The following is an 18,625-nucleotide window of genomic DNA, read 5'->3' as shown; positions in this document are numbered from 1 at the left end:
TAGGGGGAGGGGGCACCCCAACGAGGACCATGTGGGGGCCTACACAGACCCCAGCCAGAAAGAATGCCATGAGGAGGAGGGGCAGGAGGGGTGAGGGAGGGAGGGGGCCTTGCACCACTGAGCAATGGCCTTATCCGGAGTGGGAGGCAGCCTCCACCCCAACGCCCTCGGCCTGGACCCAGGCATCTGGCTCCCAGCACCCTCGGGAAGAGCCCGAGCTAGGAAGGTCTGCCGATGCTCAGAAACCAGTTCCCAATCTCTCCAGGGCACGTTGGGCACTTGGGAGCGAGGTCATAGTCTAAAGCCCGAAGGCGCCCACCTTCCACTCCTGTCACCACCTTCCACCTCATGACCTTGGTCCTATCAGCATCATCTGCTGACCCTCAAGGGGTCGGAAGCAACAGGCGATCTGGAAAGGGACTTCAGATATCCTGAAACTGCCACCAAGCCCTCCTGGACCAAGTGTAGCACACAATCTAAGTGATAGACATGAGATTATCACCCCAGTGCCTCGCCTTCCCCCCACCATTCTTCCAGACAGAAGCTTTGCTGTTGGAGACCTCAACCTTCTTCCTTCCAGGTCCCTTCCACGGGGGCGAGACATTGAAGAAAGCCCCCTGTCCTGATGTGAGGAACAGAATCCAGCCCATCGTATGCCCCCTCCGCCTACCTGAGGCTGCTGTGACCTTGGGGACCTCAGGGAGCACCCTGGCTGGGAAGAAGGATGTGGGAGCTGTCTCTTTAAGAGCAGGAATGGGGTGAGAGAGCCCCAGAGCTTTAGGGAGTCCGACTTGTTCTCTACCTGCCCAGGTTTGCCTAGGGCGTGGCAGCTGCGGATAAAGGCAGGACTCAGGCTTAGCAGCTGCATTCCCTCCCTTCTCTCCCAGAACTTTCCAAGCCTTCTGGGGAGCCACACAGGTGAGCGGCTGGGGTCCCCTCCCTCCAACACCCTCTTGGCTCTGCCCCCAAACCACTCCAGCTTTCCCACTGATCTCTGTTAAAGACACTAACTAGAACTTCCTCCTTGCAAGGATTTTTCCGGGGAGGGGGGGGCAAGGAGCAGGAGGCAGGAGATTAGACAAAGCATCTTCCATTGGCCTGATCGGGGGTCCCCCTGACCCTGATCATTCTGCCTTGAGGGGACTGGGTGAGTGAGCTGGGACGAGGGTAAGGTCCACATGTGGAAGCGGGGTGCCTGGGTGGATCGCGGGTGTCAGAGTGGACCAGAAGCATCTGGGTTGGGCGTATCTGGGTGGACAGCGTTGGAGAGGGGTGCCTGGGTGGACGGGGGTATCCAGGTGGATCAGGGCCAGATTGAGGGTATCAGAGTGGATGCGTGGGTGGCGGGGTGGACTTGGGGTATCTAGGGATTGAGGAGTGTGGGTCCTGGAGCTTCTCAGGAAAGGGGATGGTGGCTTCCTGGGGAAGCTATAAAGTGGGGAGTTGGGTAGGAAATTCCAGGGACATGGGGGAGTCATTCTGCGTGGGCTTGATGGCCACCGTCATGGAGAGGCCAGCAGAGCGCGGACGGTGGAACCGGCCATCGCACTGGTGTTGGGACCTGCAGGGCAGGGAGGGAGCCTAGAGGGGTGTGCAGAGCCCCCATCTGCAGGCTGTCATCATCTCCAAGTCCTCACACCAACTACAGTCCCTTCGGGAGCAGCTCAGGGCCCCTTCCAACAGCAGCCTGGGCCGGGAAGGGAAGGTGAGGGCAGCCTGCACTGCAGGAGAGCCAGGCTGGAAAGTTTGTCCTGGGGCTGGGGTGCAGCTGAGATCACCCTTAGGTCTCCCCTGTGCCGGGGACGCCTGGACAGGCCCTGGGGATGGGGAGTAACAGAGCCCTCACAGCCGGGGGGACTTGGTGCATTCCATGGGAAGAGGTTTCAGAGCTGGGACTCTGGGCCCTGGGTGAAGCAGACAGCACTAAGCTGAGTGAGCAGGGGTTACAAGGCCGTGGCAGCAACGTGGGGTGACCACGGTGCCAACATCATTGAGCGGCGAAGATTCTATGAGTGAAGAGCTGAGACCAGTGCCTGGCATGGGGTAACCGCTCAAGTAGGCCCTAGCTCTCACTACGCAGGCATCCTCTCGGGTGACAAAGCCTCACGAGGTAGCTTTATGTATTATTTATTTTTTAAAGATTTTATTTATTTATTCATGAGAAACACAGAGAGAGGCAGGGACATAGGCAGAGGGAGAAGCAGGTTCCATGCAGGGAGCCCGAGGTGGGACTCGATCCCAGGACCCTGAGATCACAACCTGAGCTGAAGGCAGATGCTCAACCACTGAGCCACCCAGGTGCCCACGAGGCAGCTTTAGAGGATAGGTGGTCCTCCTACAGACCTGCGCCCTGAGCCACCAGGCTGTCCTGCCCACACACCCGCTCCAGCTCTTCTCCCCAATCTCTGGGGTCCTAAATGCCTTAGTAATGCTCCCCAAAGCTACGGGCCCCTTCCTGCAAGAAATGGTTGCATTTGAGTCCACTGTAGGGGGTTAACCGCTGAGAGGATTGCCAGGACCTGAGTGGGCACAGGGACAGGGAGGAGTGTGTGAGAACAGGCAGGAAGGAGAAAGAAACTCGAGGTGGGGGTTACGTGGGGGGTACGAGAGAGATGGGTGGTTCTCTTCAGCTGTAGAGAGGATCCTGGGGATGGAGCAGGGAACGTCCAGGGGCTCAGTGAAATGAGGGCTGGGACAGATCACCTCCGGGGGTGCCAGGGGGTGCAATGGGTGAAGACACAGCAAGGTCGCTGGGCAGTGCCCAGCACAGGATGGGTCGGAGGACAGGCGAGTTCTGGCTGTCAGCATTTTGACAGTGTATGCTTTTGGCAGCAGGGCAGGGGCAGGGGCAGGGGCAGGGGCAGGGGCTGGGGCAAGAGCAGGGGCAGGAGCCGGGGCCGGGGCTGGGGCTGGGGCTGGGGCAGGGGCAGGGGCTGGGGCAGAGGCAGGGGCAGGGGCTGGCGCAGGGGCTGGCGCAGGGGCTAGGGCAGGGGCAGGGGCAGGACAGGGGCAGGGGCAAGGGCTGGGGCGGGGGCAGGGAGAGGACATGGGAGGGTGCACAGAGAGATGGGGCTTATCTCAGGCACTCAGGATGGGGGCAGGGTGGGCTGATACCAGACCAGGAAAGGGACGGAGGGATTCTTTTTGCTGCACAGCCCTATCTGGGGAAAGAGGAAATAATGGCTGCCAGGAAGAGCTTGGCAGGAGCTGGGGCAGGGGCAGGGGCAGGGGTAAGGGCTGGGCAGGGGCAGGAGCTGGGGCAGGGGCAGGGGCAGAAGTGGGGCAGGGACAGGAGCTGGGGCGGGGCACAGGTAAGGGCTGGGGCTGGGGCAGGGGCAGGGGGTGGAGCTGGGGCAGGGGTAGGGGCAGGGGTAGGGGCTGGGGCAGTACAGAAACCAGGGCTTCCAGGGTTGTGGAGACAGATGGGACTGGGGCTGCAGCCAGGTGGCTCCTCCCTGCTCTGGCCCCCCCCCCCCCCCCCCCGCACCTCCACCACCTCCACCCCAGGCTCCAGTGCTCTCCTCTGCACATCCTGCTCTGAGCAGCCTAAGGAGCCAGCTCCGGCCTGACCCGGGGCCCAGCCCAAGGTCTGCAGAGCCCGGGCAGGGCGGGCAAGCTCCGAGCTGTCTCTGGGAGACACACCCGGGAACCCGGGCCTCCTGCCACCTGGCTCCCAATATCCCGTTTCCCAAAACACCCCGAGGCCCTGAGAATCCTGAGTGACAAACAGCGGCTGCAGAGCCAAGCTGCTTTAAATCCTGCTCCCTGGCAAGGTGACCCTGCGCACCCATTTTAACCTTTCAGGGCCTCAGTTTCCCCAACCGTAAGATGGGGTTGGCAGCAGACAGCGCCTCCCTCTTTTGGTCACCAGGGCGATTCCCGTAAAGCCCCAAACCGGTGTCCAGTGAGTTATTACTGCGGCTCCTTGCCAGGTCTCCGTTGTCGCCCACCCCCCTGTACTCTGCGGCTCCTTCTTACCTTCCAGCCGGGGGGGGGGGGGGGGGGGGGTGGTGGCGGGGGTGGTGGTTAGTGCCAGCCTTTCTGCCCCGGGACGAGCTGTGTACCCTGGGTGGGAGCAGAGTAGGAGGGGATCGGGAACCAGAGGCCCTGCTAAAGCTGGACCCTCCCCACCCCCCACACCCCTCCAGGCCAGCTCGCTGACATGCAAGAGGTGGCCCTGAGTCTGCTCATCTTCCTGGCAGGTGAGCACCTGTGCCCCGGGCCGCCTTTTCCCCAAACCCCTCCACTGAGGGGTGGCAAAGCCCCACGTGTGTGTGTGTGTGCGCGCGCGCGCGTATGTGTGTCTCTCTCTGGTGCTTTCTGCCTCCCCTGTGGGGTGGTGACTACCCGGACAGCATCTCCTTGAGGGGGAACCGGTGGCTGCAAAGTACACACGGAGACAGCGGCTCACACTGCTGCAGAGTCACCGTCTTGAGGCCTCCTTGATGGGACGGCTCAGCCCTGTGTGCTGTGTCTTTACCACCTCCCCAGCACCTTATTAGGAGAGGTAACTGGGAGCTTAGTGGATGCAGCAGCTACAGGAATCCTCAATTTCCCCAGCTGTAAAAATGAGGACAATACTGGTCCGTACCTAGTACTGTCGTCGTGAGAATGATGCAAGTTAGTATGTGAAAAGCGGTTAGAACGGGGCCTAGTACGGAGTAAGCACTATGTGCTTGTGCTTTAAATATAATTAAAACTGATTAATGGCCCTTTGACAAAAAGAACAGAGCTTAGGGCCAGAGCTCAGGTAGCCTGCTGCTTCTGGCCAGAATGTAATCCTAGTCCTTTGCTTTTATTGTATTTTTTATCCCTTACATTAGGCAAGACTGGCATTCCATTCAGGGTAGTGATGGAAAGCTGCATTTCTTTGAAATACAGTGTATTGGGTTTATAATTAGTAATTTGCTCTAAAAGGAAGTGGTGAGCACCCACCAGAACAGGTGCGGTGTGGACGAGGCTCTGAGATGGGAACCGGTACCATCTGTCAGCGTGACAAGAATGTTGCTCCGTTTCTGCAGGAGGCAGGGTTAGCCAGGTGTCTGGAAGCACCAGGTGGAGGGGTGGTCCAAAGACACCCCGAGTAAAACTGATTTAGGGAGGCAGCATTCGGGTGGGGCTCACAGGGGTGGGGTTGGGGGGAAGTCCACATCTCCTAGGTTGGGGCCAGACCCCTGTGCCCTCAGCAGGTGTGTGTGTGGGGGGTGACTGTCCACCAGGGGACCCTCTCTCAAGGCCCCCGAGGCTCTGCGGCCCTGCTTGCCGGCGTTGCTGGGGCCAGCATGGCCATCCCCTCTCCTTCCCGCTTCTCCCAGCAGGCCTGCCTGCCCTGGAGGCCAACGACCCAGAAGGTGAGTCGGACAACTCCACCGGGCTCGCCCCCAAATTCTTCCCCGCGCCCCTGCCCTCCTGGCTGTTGTCCTGGATTCATGTTCTTTTTTTTTCTTTCCTTGCAGATAAAGACAGTCCTTTCTACTATGGTGAGAATTAGTGCCGCTGTCTCCCCGCCACTACCCCCCTCCCCGCACCCCACTTTGTGCCAAGGGGCCCCCACAGGTCGGGCAGGGGTCTGATGTGCGTGAAACAGGGGTGAGGATAGGAAGAGGCAGGGATGGGGGGCGGGCACTGAACTGTCGACAATAATAAAAGGAACGAGCCCTGCCAGTCTGGTCCTTGGGAAGGTTCCCTTCCAGCAGGAGAGACGCACACAGGAAGCCAGGCGGTTCACAAGGAGCCGTTGTTAGGGTTCAAATCCACTGCTGGGAGGAGGCTCGCCTTGCGACAACCGCCTGGGTGGCCTCCCTGCTGTTGCTCAGACACAGCAGACACACTCCAAGCCTCCAGACCTTTGTGCCTTCTGATCCCTCTGCCATGGCCCCTTGCCTTGCCTCCTCGGGTCCCTGGCCAGAGAGGCCTTCCCTGACCACCCTCCCTAAAAGAGCTGCCCTCTGACTTTTTGTTCCCTGGCTCTGCTTATTTGTCTTCAGACAGATAAGCTTATCTCCACCTGACCTTCCATTAAATCTCTTATCGCTTGTTTGTTGGGTAAAGGGAGGGCTGGGGGGCTGCTGTCCTCTCGGCTCCGTGTCCCCAGCTCCCTGCCCGTCATAAGGCGCCCGATACCTACCTGTCGAATGGAGGGAGGTTGGGCTGGGGAGGACACAGGCAGGCATCGATCGCCTCCTCTGGGTTTCTCCTAGACTGGCAGAGGCTCCGGATCGGGGGGCTCATCTGTGCCGCGGTTCTGTGCACCATCGGCATCATTGTCCTCATGAGTGAGTGGGGACCCTGGTGGCTGAGCTGGCAGGGCAGGGCTGTGGGTCCCCTCCCCCCAACCGTTCCTTCTCCCCCAACAGGTGGGAAATGCAAATGCAAGTTCAGCCAGAAGCCCAGGTAAGATGGGTTCCCTGCTGCCCGCTTCACAATAAGCAGTGAACACATTTCACCGGTGAAAAGAGCTAAATCTTGCAGAAAGAGGCCTCCCAGCTCTGCCCTGGAGAATTCCCGCCACTAAGATTTCCCAGGTTTATTCTTCAGAGCTGATAGTCTTCAGAGGGCCCTGAATCCTGAAAAGCTTTGCTCCCATTCCAGGAAAAATAGCCAGGAAGCTATGTCAGGGCAAGCTGAGAATCCTCTAGGCTTGAGGGAGAGGACAGGTGGGTGGATACAGATCTCACCACTTTTCTTTCCCTAGCCACCATCCGGGGGACGCCCCACCTCTCATCACTCCAGGTAAGACAGGAACAGAATGGGCGTGCAGGGAACACAGGATGGGAGGGGTGGGCGCGTGGGAGTGTGCATGCACGTGTGCGCACGTGCCTTGGGGAAAAAACTCCATCTGCTCTCACAAGCGGACCCATCATCTCTCCCAGGCTCTGCCCAGAACTGCTGAGGATGCATCACCCAAAGGGACATAGAGGTCCCTTCTCTTCCCTCAAGTCCTGGCCCTGCACAGGAGCCCGGACACCAGGATAGAATTCTCCTTTCTTGCCTCAGACCACCTTGCCAGGGCTTCATCTTACCTCTCTCCGGAGGGGACTTTTTTGTTCAATTTGTATCCTTAACATTGATCTCGCCTCCTGTCCAAAGAGCCTCAAGACTCCCTATGTGTACACGGGGGTGGGCTTTTGAGGACTGGAAGGTGGATGCACACTGGCAGCTGGTGCAGAAGCTGGAAGCTGAATCTCCTTGTTGGGAAAAGCCCAAGACCTGCTGAGTGGCATGTGGCCCACCCTCTGCCTCCAAGGCTAGGGGAACCACAAGCACAATATAAGATTTTTCTAGTAGCCAAATGGGGGACACTTTGGGGGGTGAGAGCTCTAACCAGATGCACTGCTGGGACGTTCAAGGGGACACTGAGACCATCCCAGGAAAACAAAGATGTGGATGTTCCTACTATGATATGAGTAGTCAGAGAGCTTATGATTTTAATAGTAAGACCGCATGACCCTCCTACCCACCCCCGAGACCCCACTTTATTATAGAAAACCCTTCCTAATACCCAACTGTCCCCGCGAGGCCTTTAAATAATGCCCCACGGCACTCCTAATAATATATAGTGGCCATATGGTGTGAGAACCTCCAAGGAGCCACAGACTCCTCTGAAACCCCCCGATGCCCAGTACGATCTCCAAGATGCCCCCGAGGGCCACCCCATGAAATGCCTTTAAAACACCCTTTAAAACACCTAAAACGATCTCCTACAATGCCCTGAGACAGGACCCCGAGACCCACAATAATCCAGCGACTTGTCCCCTAATAAGGCCCTAGAATCCCTTGAACATCCCATGACCTCCCCCCCCCCACCCCAACCATGAGCTCACACTCATGGGGCAAGCGAATGCGCACCAGGGCAGCCAAGATGCACCCCCGGGACCCCTCCACCCCCCATGATACAGCCCAGGAGCTGGGACACCACTCCCCCCCCGCCCCCGCCCAGGCCACTCAGGAAACACCGTCTCCCAAGTATCCCCACCCACGAGCGCGGCAGGTGCACAGCGCGTTTATTGAGCTCATACACTTCCGGTCCTCAGCCCCGCCCCTCGGCGGAGACCCGCAGCTCCCGCTCTCCCACCTGCTCCCCGCGCACGCGCAAAGGGCCCACACGCTGGGCTTCCGCCTCGGCCGCGGGCATGCGCACAGGCAGCAGAGGCCCTCAGCAAGCCCGGCGGGGAACCCCGCCCAGCGACTGGTGACGTCACGGAGGCGGGCGCTAAAAGCGATTGGCCGGACTGCGCTCAGGGGAGGGGACGGCTGGCTGCGCCTCGGCCCTGTCCCTGGGAGCCGGGAGGGTGGGTGCGGGCGGGACGGGCGCTTCCGGACCTCGTGGGGCTCTGCACCCCGGCTCCTTGCAGCGCCCCGGCCCGAGCCCCCACGTCATCCTTAGAGGCGTGGCGTCAGACCGGAGGGCCCGCTCTCGCCTTGAACTTGGCCTGTGGTCAGGACCTCGCAGGCACCGGCACCCCGAGGAGGGCCAGGAGGCCGGTCCAGGGGGGTGTCCAGAGGCCTGGGACTGCCGCCGCCGGTGCCCCCTTCCCTCCGGGCCATGCCCAAGGCCCCCGCGGGTCTCAGGCGCTCAGGTCTAGCTCGTGATGCTGGTAGATCTGTGTGGGGCCCTTGAAGCAAGCGGCGAAGAGGAAGCGTCTGCCGGCCATGGTGACGTGAGCGAAGGCGCGAGGGGCCACCAAGGCTGGGGGCCCCAGCTCCTGCAGTGGCTCCAGGAGCCCCTTGTCAGGCTCGAGGCGGAAGACCTGGCTGAAGGCGAAGTCGCTGCCCAGGATGGCCAGCTGGTCCCTGGCGATGAGCAGGGGCTGGAAGACGTGGGCACCTCGCGAGGGAAGTTGCTGCAGCAGGCGGAACATGGAGCCGTCCCAGCGCATGACCTGTGAAGTGTGGCCGCTGGTTAGGGCCTGGGGCCCAGGAGGCCCGGGTCTGCCCCTGTCCTCGGGGCTTCAGAGCACTTGGAACGGCCTGGAGGTCCCTAAACTCCCACAGCTTTCTTACCTTCACACCTGTCACCGCCCAGCTGCCCAGGCCCCAGACTCGAGGTTGTTCTTGGCCTCTCCCTCGCACCCCACATAGAATCCGTCGGTTTTTCCTATGAGGGTGTCTATTTCTCCGTCTCCTCTGGCCACACTCTGCCCCGCCACAGTCACCTCCCTCCGTGACGGCAGGCTCTTCCCTGGGCTCTCCACTCCCATCCCTACACCCACAGTCTGCTCCCTACACACGTGTCCTGTGAACGCCTGACTCAGCCTTGTAGGCCCAGAGCGCTCCACTTGGCTGTTCCTCACCCGAGAAGGGGAATGCCAGAGGGGGGTGGGCCCTCAGCCTTGGGGGGTCCAGCGTGTGGTGGTTGTGGCCAAATGTAAGTCTTAGAGTGCGTCATTGTTACAGAGCTGGGGTTAGGGGCCAGTGTCAGGGTTGGGGGTAGGAAGTGGCTTATGGTCAGCCAGCCTTGAGGAGTCATAGTGGTCTTGGAGTCGGTGTTGGGGTGGCCAGACGTCAAGGATCAGTACATTAGGTGGGGTCAGAGTTTGGAGGCCTGCGTGCAAGGCGGGGTCAGTGCCGGAAGACCAGTCCACATCAGGTGGCCGGCGCTGAAAAGCCAGCCCCGAGGGGATTCGGCTTGGCCCCCACCCCGAGCAGGCCCAGCCTCACCATGGAGTCCCCGATGTAGCGCGTCAGGCACAGGAACACGTCCCCGCCAGCCTGGAAGTGGCGCGTGGCATAGACGTCCTCGGCCTCGGGGATGTCCGTGCGCCTCTCGAAGCGGCCCCCGAGCCAGTGGAAGAGCACGGGCCGCTGCGAGGCGGAGGCCAGCAGCAGGTGCGGCCGGCCGTCCAGCTCCAGGGCCTCGGCGTCCGTGTCCCGGTGCCAGGCGTGCAGGCTCTGGCGGGGGTAGAAGCCGGGCCCGTCCTGGCACAGCAGCGTGGTGCTGCCCGCCTTGGAGGCGTCGGCCACCACGAAGCAGGGCTGCCCGTCCAGCCACAGGAGCTCGGCGTCATTGGGCCGCAGCAGCCGCCGCGGGGCCAGGGCCTGGGTGGGCACCAGGCGCAGGCCGGGGCCGGGCCGGGCCCACAGCTGGGAGCCCCCCCACAGGCGGGCGGCCAGCACGAAGAGGCGCGGGCCCAGGACCAGCGGCTTGCAGGACACCACGGAGGGCGCTGTGGGGGCGTCGGGGAGCAGGCCCCTGTTAGGCCGCCAGCGGGGCAGGCCCACCAGGCGGCTGTGGGGCGCGGGGAGGACGGAGGCGGGGCGCTCACCGGACAGCTCTTCCTCGGGCCGGAAGCGCTGCAGGCTGTAGTCCCAGGCCAGGATCAAGCAGCGGCCGGCAAAGGGCTGTGCCAGGACCATGTGGGGCTCCCCCTGGTAGGAGAAAGACTCCACGCCCAGCGCCGACTCCCCGACCGTCTGGAACCAGGACAGCTCTGGGGGTGGCGGGAGAGAGTCAGGCAGGCCCCGGGGGACCCCGAGGGCCCTCGTCGCCGAGCCTCAGTTTGCACATCTCTGCAACGAGGACCACTGCGGTGTGCACCCCAGCGGGACTTACAGCGGAATCTTTCTATCGGTTGGTGGATCAAGTCCCGACAAGATGGTGATCCTTGATTTCCTAAGCTGCCTGTCATCAACTAATTGCTTAGGAACCATTGGTTATTCGTTCATTCACCTCCCCAAGCTCCCTCTGGGGGACATCCCATTGCGTCCGTTTTACAGACGAGGGAGCTAAGGCTGAGAGGCTCAGGCAGCCGGTTGCGCAGCACGATCCATCCTTCCCCCCTTCCATGAAAGAACTGGGGCGCAGAGCTGGCCAGCTGCAGGCCACCTTATCCCAGCGCTGCCCCCGACGCCTCCCTCCTGATATTCGGTGTGGCCATGTCCAGGCCGGGTCCCCAGCGGAAAAGAGCGAAGTGATGGGGGCAATGCTCGCTCGCTCGTTTGGCAACGGCTCCCCTGGACTTGGTCTCTTTCCCCTTCTCCCCATGACCTGGCAGATGGATGTGCGACAACTCTGTTTCAACCACGAGAAAACCAGGACGACACCCGGGGGCTGCCCCACCCGCCTGGACTGCTCACCTCAGACCCTTCGGTCGTCTTTAATTCGTGGTATTTCGAGCCTCTTTGTTACAGCAACTTAGCTTTTACAGTATTGATGCACCAAGGTGGCCCGGCACGCGAGGGGAGAGCCAGGTGATGGACTCCTGGTTATAATACCCCACTCCATGTGCCAGGCCCTGTTTCCAGGCCCCAGGGTTGAAGCAACGAACCGAGCTACCAAGGATGCCCACGCAAAGGTGGGTCTATTAAAAACGTCCATCATATCATCACCCCCTCTCCCTGCTCGAAACCCCCCGCGGGTTCCCCCAGCCTTTAGTCCACTCTGCTGTCTGTGGGCTTTCAAAGTCCTACACAGTGAGGCCCCTGCTGCCTTCAGCCTCACCTGTGTCTTTCCCTTCACTCAGTCCCCCACGCTGGACAGACTGCTGCCTCAGGACCCTTGCACATGCTGTTCCCTCTCCCTTGAGTGCCCTTCCCTCTGAACCTCACTGAGCTACATCTGGATGTAAAGCCAACTCTTCAGAGAAGGCTTCTCCGATGCCCCGTGGAAGGTGGGACCGCTCCGTCCCCTTCATCTCCCTCATCGCTCCCTGGGTTTGCACAACATGTAGCATACATTTGTTTCAGCAGGATTTTGTTTAATGTCTATGTCCTCACCCACCAGGGCTTCTGAGGGCAGGGCCCACGGCCATCTGGGTTACCATGGTGCGCCCATCGCCTCTCACAGGGCAGGACACAGAGTGGCCCTCAGTGACTGCTTGTGACCCTAAGTTAACTTCTCTGGTTCTAGGAGTCCCACAAACCAAAAACACGTCTTACACTGAGATGATGGTAAGAATTGATGATTATATTAGTAGCCTTCGGATTTGATCTCAAATACCCACTCCTTCAGGAAGCCGTCCCTGGCCCTCCCGCTCCACCTTCCCCTGGCACTGGCCCTGGCTCGGGGCGCCTGCAGGTGGGCTTCCCCCACCCCAGCCCTGAGCACTCTGGGCTCTCACTCTCCACCGTCTCTGTGCTGCGGGCTCCGGGAGGGCAAGAGCCGGGGCCATCCTCATCCCTGCTGTGCCTCTTGCATGGCCCAGGACCCATAAAGGTGCCAAAACGTATTTATGGAAAAGCAAAATAGCAAGTATCATAGCAAGTATTTGTAAACGGTCATTTTTTATATGAATAACAACCACCAGAGTGAACACTTGTGAGGGCCTCCCATCCAAGGCTCTGCGCCAAATGCGGGCGTGGGTGGATGCATCACTGAATTCTCGCTGCAATCCTATGTCACGGCTTATTACCTCCATTTTACAGATGAGGAAATTGAGGCTCAGGGAGCCGATGCTCATGCCCAGGGTCTCACAAGCTGGGAAACAGCAGAGCAGGGAGCGAGGTGAGCCCTCCAGCCCTGGGAGCCATTCCCCTGATCTCCCGCCTTCTTCTGGAACCCCTGCGGTCCCTCCCACCCTGCCGGGAAAGCCCCCACCTATGGCTCTGCACTTGAACGTCTTGGGGTCCAGGTGGCGGAGCTGCATGTGGGCCAGAGCGGTGGGGCCGGCGCAGGCCCCGGTCCCCACGCTGGCATTCACGGTGGGCATCCACTGCAGCAGCCAGAGGACACGGCAGTCACACTGGAACGGGTTCCCGCGGAGGTCCCTGGGGCAAGAGGCCGGGGAGGGGCTGCGACCTGGCTTCCACCCCCCTGGAGGCCACGTCTGCCGCCCCCTCCCCGGGCGAAGGTTCAGGATGGGGCCCCAGAGGCGGTGTGTGAAAAATACGGAAGAACCATCGCATACTGATCTCTGTCGACCAAAAATGGGCACAGCCATTCCCGTCCCTCTCCAGCATCCCCAGACTCCCTGGAGCCACCCAGCCCCCTTGAGCCTCACACATGAGTTAGGGTCTCCAGGCCTCGGAACAGGAATCTGGGGAGGGTCTCGAGATTATTATTGGCCAGGCTCCTGGTGGAAGGAGAGGAGGAGGGGCTGTCACCAGCTACCCGGCTCCCCTGTGTCCCTGGGGGCTGGGGCTGGGGCTGGGGGCTGTCTGGGCGGGCTGGTGAGCGAGTGGGGGAGGCACGCACAGGTGTGTGAGTGAGCGAAGTCCTCTGAGCGCGTTCTTAGAGATGGAGCCAATCTCATTGTCCTCAATGAAGCTGTGGAGGGAAGGTGGGGTGAGGGGGAGGCCCTCGGGTCCCTGCGGTGGCCCCGGAGCGTTTGGGGAAACTCAGCCCACCGAAGCCTCCCCAGGAAACTCTCCTCCCCAAGGTTCCAGACTATCATCCCAGGAGCCAAGAACCTAACCCTGGGCTCACTGCCAGCCTGACAGTGAGCACTGCCACCGCATCACCACCACTGCCACCACAGGACCACCGACACCAGCACTCGCTCCAGTATCACCGCCAGCACCTCCACCGTCATCCATCTGACCAACACCCGTGCCCCTGTCGCCATCACCACCCCCGGTGCCAATGACTGTTACTGTCATCCATACAATACTGTGCCACCACCGCCACCAGCACCAGCATCACCACCCACTCCCGTCGTCCACACCAACAGCATCGTCGCCAAGCCTTACCCAGCTATACTGATAAGCGTCACCGGCAACACAGCCTTCACGGTGGCCCCAACAGGACTGCCACCGTCATCACCAACACTGCCACCATTATCGAAGGCTTCGGCACAGGTACCAGCGTTGCCAATACCAACGTCACCGTTACCCCCAGCACCACCACCGCCACAACTTCCATACACATCAACACCTCCATCATCACCACCAAACCCGGGGCCAGCAACGTTGCCCTTGCACCAATACCAGCGTCCCCCACAGCCGTTGCCAACAGCGACACCGATGCTGTAATTACCAACACCCACAACACTGATAGTAGCAACACCAGCCCCTCAAACTTCATTGCCAGCACCAGCACCAGCACCAGCACCATTGGGTCTGCCATGGTGACCAACATCATCCCCACTTCATTGTCCTTAATAATGTCACCCCTTCCCTGTGAGCAGCAGCGACAGGATCACCATCAACACCATGATCACTGACACCGACACCAATGCTGGTGTTGTCACACTGTCACCACCACCACCACCACCACCACCTCAGAGCTGTTTCCTGTTCACTTGAAGTATTTCCTTATCTCTGGCCTCTTTTACTCTCCCTGAGCTCCCCTAAGTCAGGTAGAGAGCCAGAAACAGTCTTGGGGCTGTGGATCTTGTGGCACAGAGAGGGGAGGTGAGCAGGCCGGGATCACACAGCTGAGCAGGAGCCCAAGACGCCAGGCCTCTTGCCCTCCAGAGGGACCCTTGTCCAGACACTCCCCTTACCCATGCCAATAAGGCCCTACCTGCGTCTACTCTCAGAGCCTCAGATGGCCCCCCACAACTTCCTCTCCCAAGCCCCCACCCCTGTCCCCATCCCCTGGCCTCACTCACAGGTACCGCAGGTGGGACAGACCCGCAAAGGCATCGTCCTCAATCACCGAGAAGGAGTTGGATGTGAAGAGGCTGCCAAGGGAGCAAGAAGAGTTTTTTCCCCCAAATTACTGCACCCCATGAGATTTAAACATTGGCCCCCAACCTCCACCCTCATGGACACGGTCACACACACCTGTACGTGCACGTACACCTCTGTGCACACACACCCCCACGCACCTGTGCCAACACCCACCCACTCCCTCGAGCTTGTCCTCGGCTCAGCTGAGCCGCACTCACAGCAGGTGTAGGGTGGGCACCCTCAGGAAGCTGCCGGCCTTCAGCTGGGTGACTCCAGTCCTCACGAGTGAGCTGGGGACGGAGGAGAAAACCACCCCAATGCTCCGGTCCCGCCCCAGAGCCGTCTCCTGTCTGGGGGACACTGGCACGCCGCCCCAACCCTGGATGTCTTTCCTTTCCATCCTAGGGAAACAGGCATTGGCCCTCCTCACTTGGCAAGGATCCTGGCGACATCCAGTCCCCCAACCCCGGCCACCCCGCGCCCCCCACCTGGAGCCCCAAATGCTGCCCTGGGCTTTGGAGTTTCCCTTCGGCTCCTGTCCACATCCCAGCAGCTCCCTTCGAGGCATCCCGACAGCCCTTGCTGCCCACCTCCCAAGATCCTGGAGGGTCCCGGCTTCCTCGGGGACCCCCCACGCCCTGCCCCCGGCCCCTGGGGCCCCTGGTCCTCACCCACTGTGACACTCACAGTGACAGCAGCGTCGGGGAGAAGCTGTCGGGCAGGTCCGGAGAGCCCTCGCACAGGGCGCTGTCCTTGGAGCAGGAGCAGCTCAGGGGGCACTTTCCCTTGGGGGGCCTCCAGGCGCCGGCCCCGGCCAGCAGCAGCAGCAGCACGCCCGCCCCTCCCATGCCCCCTCACCCCTGCGGCCGCCGCTCTCTGCTCGCTGCCCACCCGCGCGGTGGGTGGCTCGGGCCACTACCTCCGCCCCGCCGGGCGGCCCCCCATCTGGCCGGCTGGCACAGCACGGCCGCCGGGTCTCTCCCTTCTCCGTCTCTCCTCAGCTGCCTTCTCTTCCTGTATGCCCTGGGCGGCTAATTTTCTTAGTTCTCTCTCTCTCTCTCTCTCTCTCTCTCTCTCTCTCTCTCTCTCTCTCTCGACTCAGTGAGTTAGTCCGCTTCCCACTCTCTGTCTTTAGTTCTGTTTGTCTCTCTATCTCTGTTTCTTTGTCTCTCTCTGTTTCTGTCTCTGTCGGTCTGTCGGCCTGTATGTGTGTGTGTGTATGTGTGTGTGTGTGTGTCCCTCTGTCTGGTGTCTTTATTTCTCACCGCCCCTTCCAATTCCCCTTCTCCCCTTCCTCCCACGCCCCTTCTCCTTGGAGGTTTGGGAAAGGGACTCACTGGGGCACCGGGTGCGCCGCTGGGCACTGCCGCGGCGGGAGGAGGGGGTCAGAGGCCATAGGAAGAGCGGCCCTAAGGAAGGGACTGGATGGCCCCATGGGAGGGGAGGGGCTGCAAGGGCCGGAGCTGCCCTGACCCTTCTCAGCCGGCCCCTTCCCCAGATTCCCGCTCCACCGCACCCGGAGTGTGAGGAGCATGTCACCAGGGTGGGGACCGGATGGCTCTGCAGGTGGGGGTGGGGTGGCAGGAGCGACCCCGGGGAAGGGGGGGTGCTGGTCCCATCCTGGGCTCGCCCAGCCAGCCCCCTCCCTGGAGGGTGTGATGAGCCGGGCCCCAAGCCTCAGAGGGGGCCAGCTGCTCCCTCTGGTGGCCACACTCGGCGGGACAGCAGCCCTGCCCCGAGCCCACAGCCGCGGCCCCGCCTCATATTAACCCCCTGAGTGCCAACCACCCACTGGGATAAGGAGCCGACTCCAGGGGAAACCGATGGTGAGGATGCCACCCCCTTCCTCGGCGTTGGCTCTGCGCTAGGCCCTGTCCTGACACTTCGTCTCTCAGCTCATGCTGAGCTCGCCGCACCCTCTGAGGCTGATCCTCTTACGTGGCTGTTTTACAGATGGAAACACTGAGGAGGGAGGTCAAGTCAACTTGAGATTTGGGTTAGGGACTGGGGCAGGGCCCGCTCTGGAGCCCAAGCAGCCAGCTCCAGGGCCTCTCCGCGTGACTTTGTGTTCCCTCTTGGGGGACCAGAGCTCATGGATATTGGTCATTTTCATTTGGACTAAGCTTTTAGCAATTTGGATAGATTCTGTCCATTAAGTAAGAAAAATAAATACGGACGCCTGGGTGGCTCAGCGGTTGAGCATCTGCCTTCGGCTCAGGATGTGATCCCCGGGTCCTGGGATCGAATCCCACGTGGGGCTCCCCGCACGGAGCCTGCTTCTCCCTCTGCCTGTGTCTCTGCCTCTCTCCGTGTGTCTCTCGAGAATAAAGAAATTAAGCCTTTTAGAAAGAAAGAACTAAAAAAAGAAAAAGAAATAAATGACACTTGTACCCAACCCGAAATAGTCGTACTAATAATCATTGAGCCCTTGCTGTGTGCCTGACTTACCACGAATGTGATCAGCTCCCACAACAACCCTGTGAAGGGAGTCATACTACTGATCCCCACTTTGCAGATGGAAAAAATGAGGTATGAAGAGGTTTATCGATTCACTTCATGGCCCTGGACCGAACTAGACCAACCCACCCTCCTCCCCACCCTGAGGAAAACACACAGCCTCTCTGGCTACGGCCACGCGCACCCAGAAGACTCGGAGGTCAGGAGGCTCCAGCACAGTTCAGGAGGGATCACAGACTCAGCTCTGCGTGGCTCCGGCAAGTCATCTGGCTCCCTGGTCCTCAGTTTCCCTGTCAAGTGGGGCAATTGGTGCTCCCACTTCCCCTGTGTGTAGAACAGTCCATGAGATGAGGGGGGCGGTGGCCCCTGCTTGTGGGCCAGCGCAGGGCGGGCCCTCCACGGTGGCCGGCAGGCCTGCAGGTGGATTCTGGATCCCAGCACTTGTCCTGCACCCGGAATGGCTCTGTGATTTGAGCAAGGCCTTCGGGACTTGGTTACCTCGGCTATAAAGCAGAGGTGATAAACTTCTTTCCAAAGCCTTTGCAAAGATGAAGAACTTGTGCCAGGGACACAGGGGGGACACAGGCGTAAATCCATACAGCGTCCCCGGCCAGCAGCGTTCTCACTTGGGTTTGCAAAGAGAATGGCGATGACGACAGTGATGCTAGCTAACCTTTTTTTTAAGTCACTTACTGTTGGCCAGGCTTTGTTCTACATGCTGTCCATGGATCACTTCAGATAATCATCCCAGCTTCCCTCTGAGGTGACTGCGATTTTACCTCTGTGCTACAGCAGGAGAAACTGAGCCTCAGAGCGGTTATGTCATGTGCCCAACGTCACCTAGCACGGAAGTGGCTGAGCTGCTCCACTCTGGAGCTGTCGGCCTTGTGAGGAGGAGATGCCAAGGACTGGCTGCAGCTGGCTGGGTGCCCCCAGCCCTGCTTGACTTCCCTGCTCCGCTGTCAGCCCTCCCCACGGCTGCATAAACATCCTGGTTATCATTAACCAAGGCCTGCTGGTGACCCAGGGGTGCAGGGCCACGGGGGGCAGAGGCTCAGATGTACAGGGATGAGGGTGCATTTCAAAGCCACCTCTGAGGCTCCTCTGAGGCAGTACACACACACACACACACGCACACACACACACATGCACACACACGTATCGTGTGAGCACTAGCTATGCCTGAGCCAAGTGCGAGCGTGTCCACCTGCCCCTGAAACTGCGTCCTACAGAGTCGGAGCCCACGTCTGACTCTTTCAGCGTGCCGGTGGTTTCTGTCCTTAACCACCAGGGACCTCAGGAGAATTAGCTCCACTTTGCTGACCCTTGTTTTGCTCATCTCTAAAACGGGTTCATAATAGGACTGTGTTGGGTTCACAGGCCTCTGAGCCTGCCTCAGCGTTTTACGTACGCTCTTGGTGATTTCTCCATTTTATAGGACAGAAAACTAAGGCATAGAGAGGTCACATGGGCTGCTCAAGGTCGCACAACCACCAGCGGCAGAGCTCAGACCTGGCCCCAGGTTTCTCTGTCACCTGTACCTACGAATCTGGCCCGCTTGTGAGGACACCACGTGCTGTTCTCCAGAGAGTCCTACAGGCCACATGAGATCAGGAAA

General features: G+C 60.3%; 2 protein-coding genes across 7 annotated transcripts; one reads left to right on the top strand and one right to left on the bottom strand.

The window, feature by feature from the left end:
• Nucleotides 1–772: 772 nt before the first annotated feature.
• Nucleotides 773–7,088, top strand: FXYD3 (FXYD domain containing ion transport regulator 3). 5 transcript variants are annotated; one of them, XM_025421793.3, is made up of 8 exons: nt 792–918; nt 4,149–4,202; nt 5,316–5,351; nt 5,457–5,480; nt 6,201–6,275; nt 6,357–6,393; nt 6,695–6,732; nt 6,873–7,088. In XM_025421793.3, the coding sequence occupies exons 2-8, from the start codon at nt 4,163–4,165 to the stop codon at nt 6,890–6,892; spliced, it is 270 nt and encodes an 89-aa protein (XP_025277578.1). In that variant the 5' UTR covers nt 792–918; nt 4,149–4,162; the 3' UTR covers nt 6,893–7,088. The 5 variants fall into 5 exon arrangements, with proteins under 5 accessions (XP_025277576.1, XP_025277578.1, XP_025277580.1 ...); XM_025421795.3 differs by having other exon boundaries at nt 794–918; nt 5,319–5,351; XM_025421791.3 differs by having other exon boundaries at nt 773–918; nt 5,319–5,351; nt 6,201–6,393.
• Nucleotides 7,089–7,986: 898 nt separating this feature from the next.
• Nucleotides 7,987–17,119, bottom strand: LGI4 (leucine rich repeat LGI family member 4). 2 transcript variants are annotated; one of them, XM_025421621.3, is made up of 9 exons: nt 15,238–17,119; nt 14,769–14,951; nt 14,490–14,561; nt 13,133–13,204; nt 12,939–13,010; nt 12,536–12,705; nt 10,266–10,430; nt 9,661–10,166; nt 7,987–8,882 (listed from the first exon to the last, which is right to left on the bottom strand). In XM_025421621.3, exons 1-9 carry the CDS (start codon nt 15,396–15,398, stop codon nt 8,568–8,570), a joined length of 1,716 nt encoding a protein of 571 aa, XP_025277406.1. In that variant the 5' UTR covers nt 15,399–17,119; the 3' UTR covers nt 7,987–8,567. The 2 variants fall into 2 exon arrangements, with proteins under 2 accessions (XP_025277406.1, XP_025277407.1); XM_025421622.3 differs by having other exon boundaries at nt 14,769–14,840; nt 15,238–17,108.
• Between the last annotated feature and the right edge of the window lie 1,506 nt (nt 17,120–18,625).

This window comes from Canis lupus, chromosome 1 (genome assembly GCF_003254725.2).
Source record: "Canis lupus dingo isolate Sandy chromosome 1, ASM325472v2, whole genome shotgun sequence".
In the NCBI taxonomy this organism is placed as follows: domain Eukaryota; kingdom Metazoa; phylum Chordata; class Mammalia; order Carnivora; family Canidae; genus Canis; species Canis lupus.
This window is presented reverse-complemented; position numbering and strand designations above follow the sequence as displayed.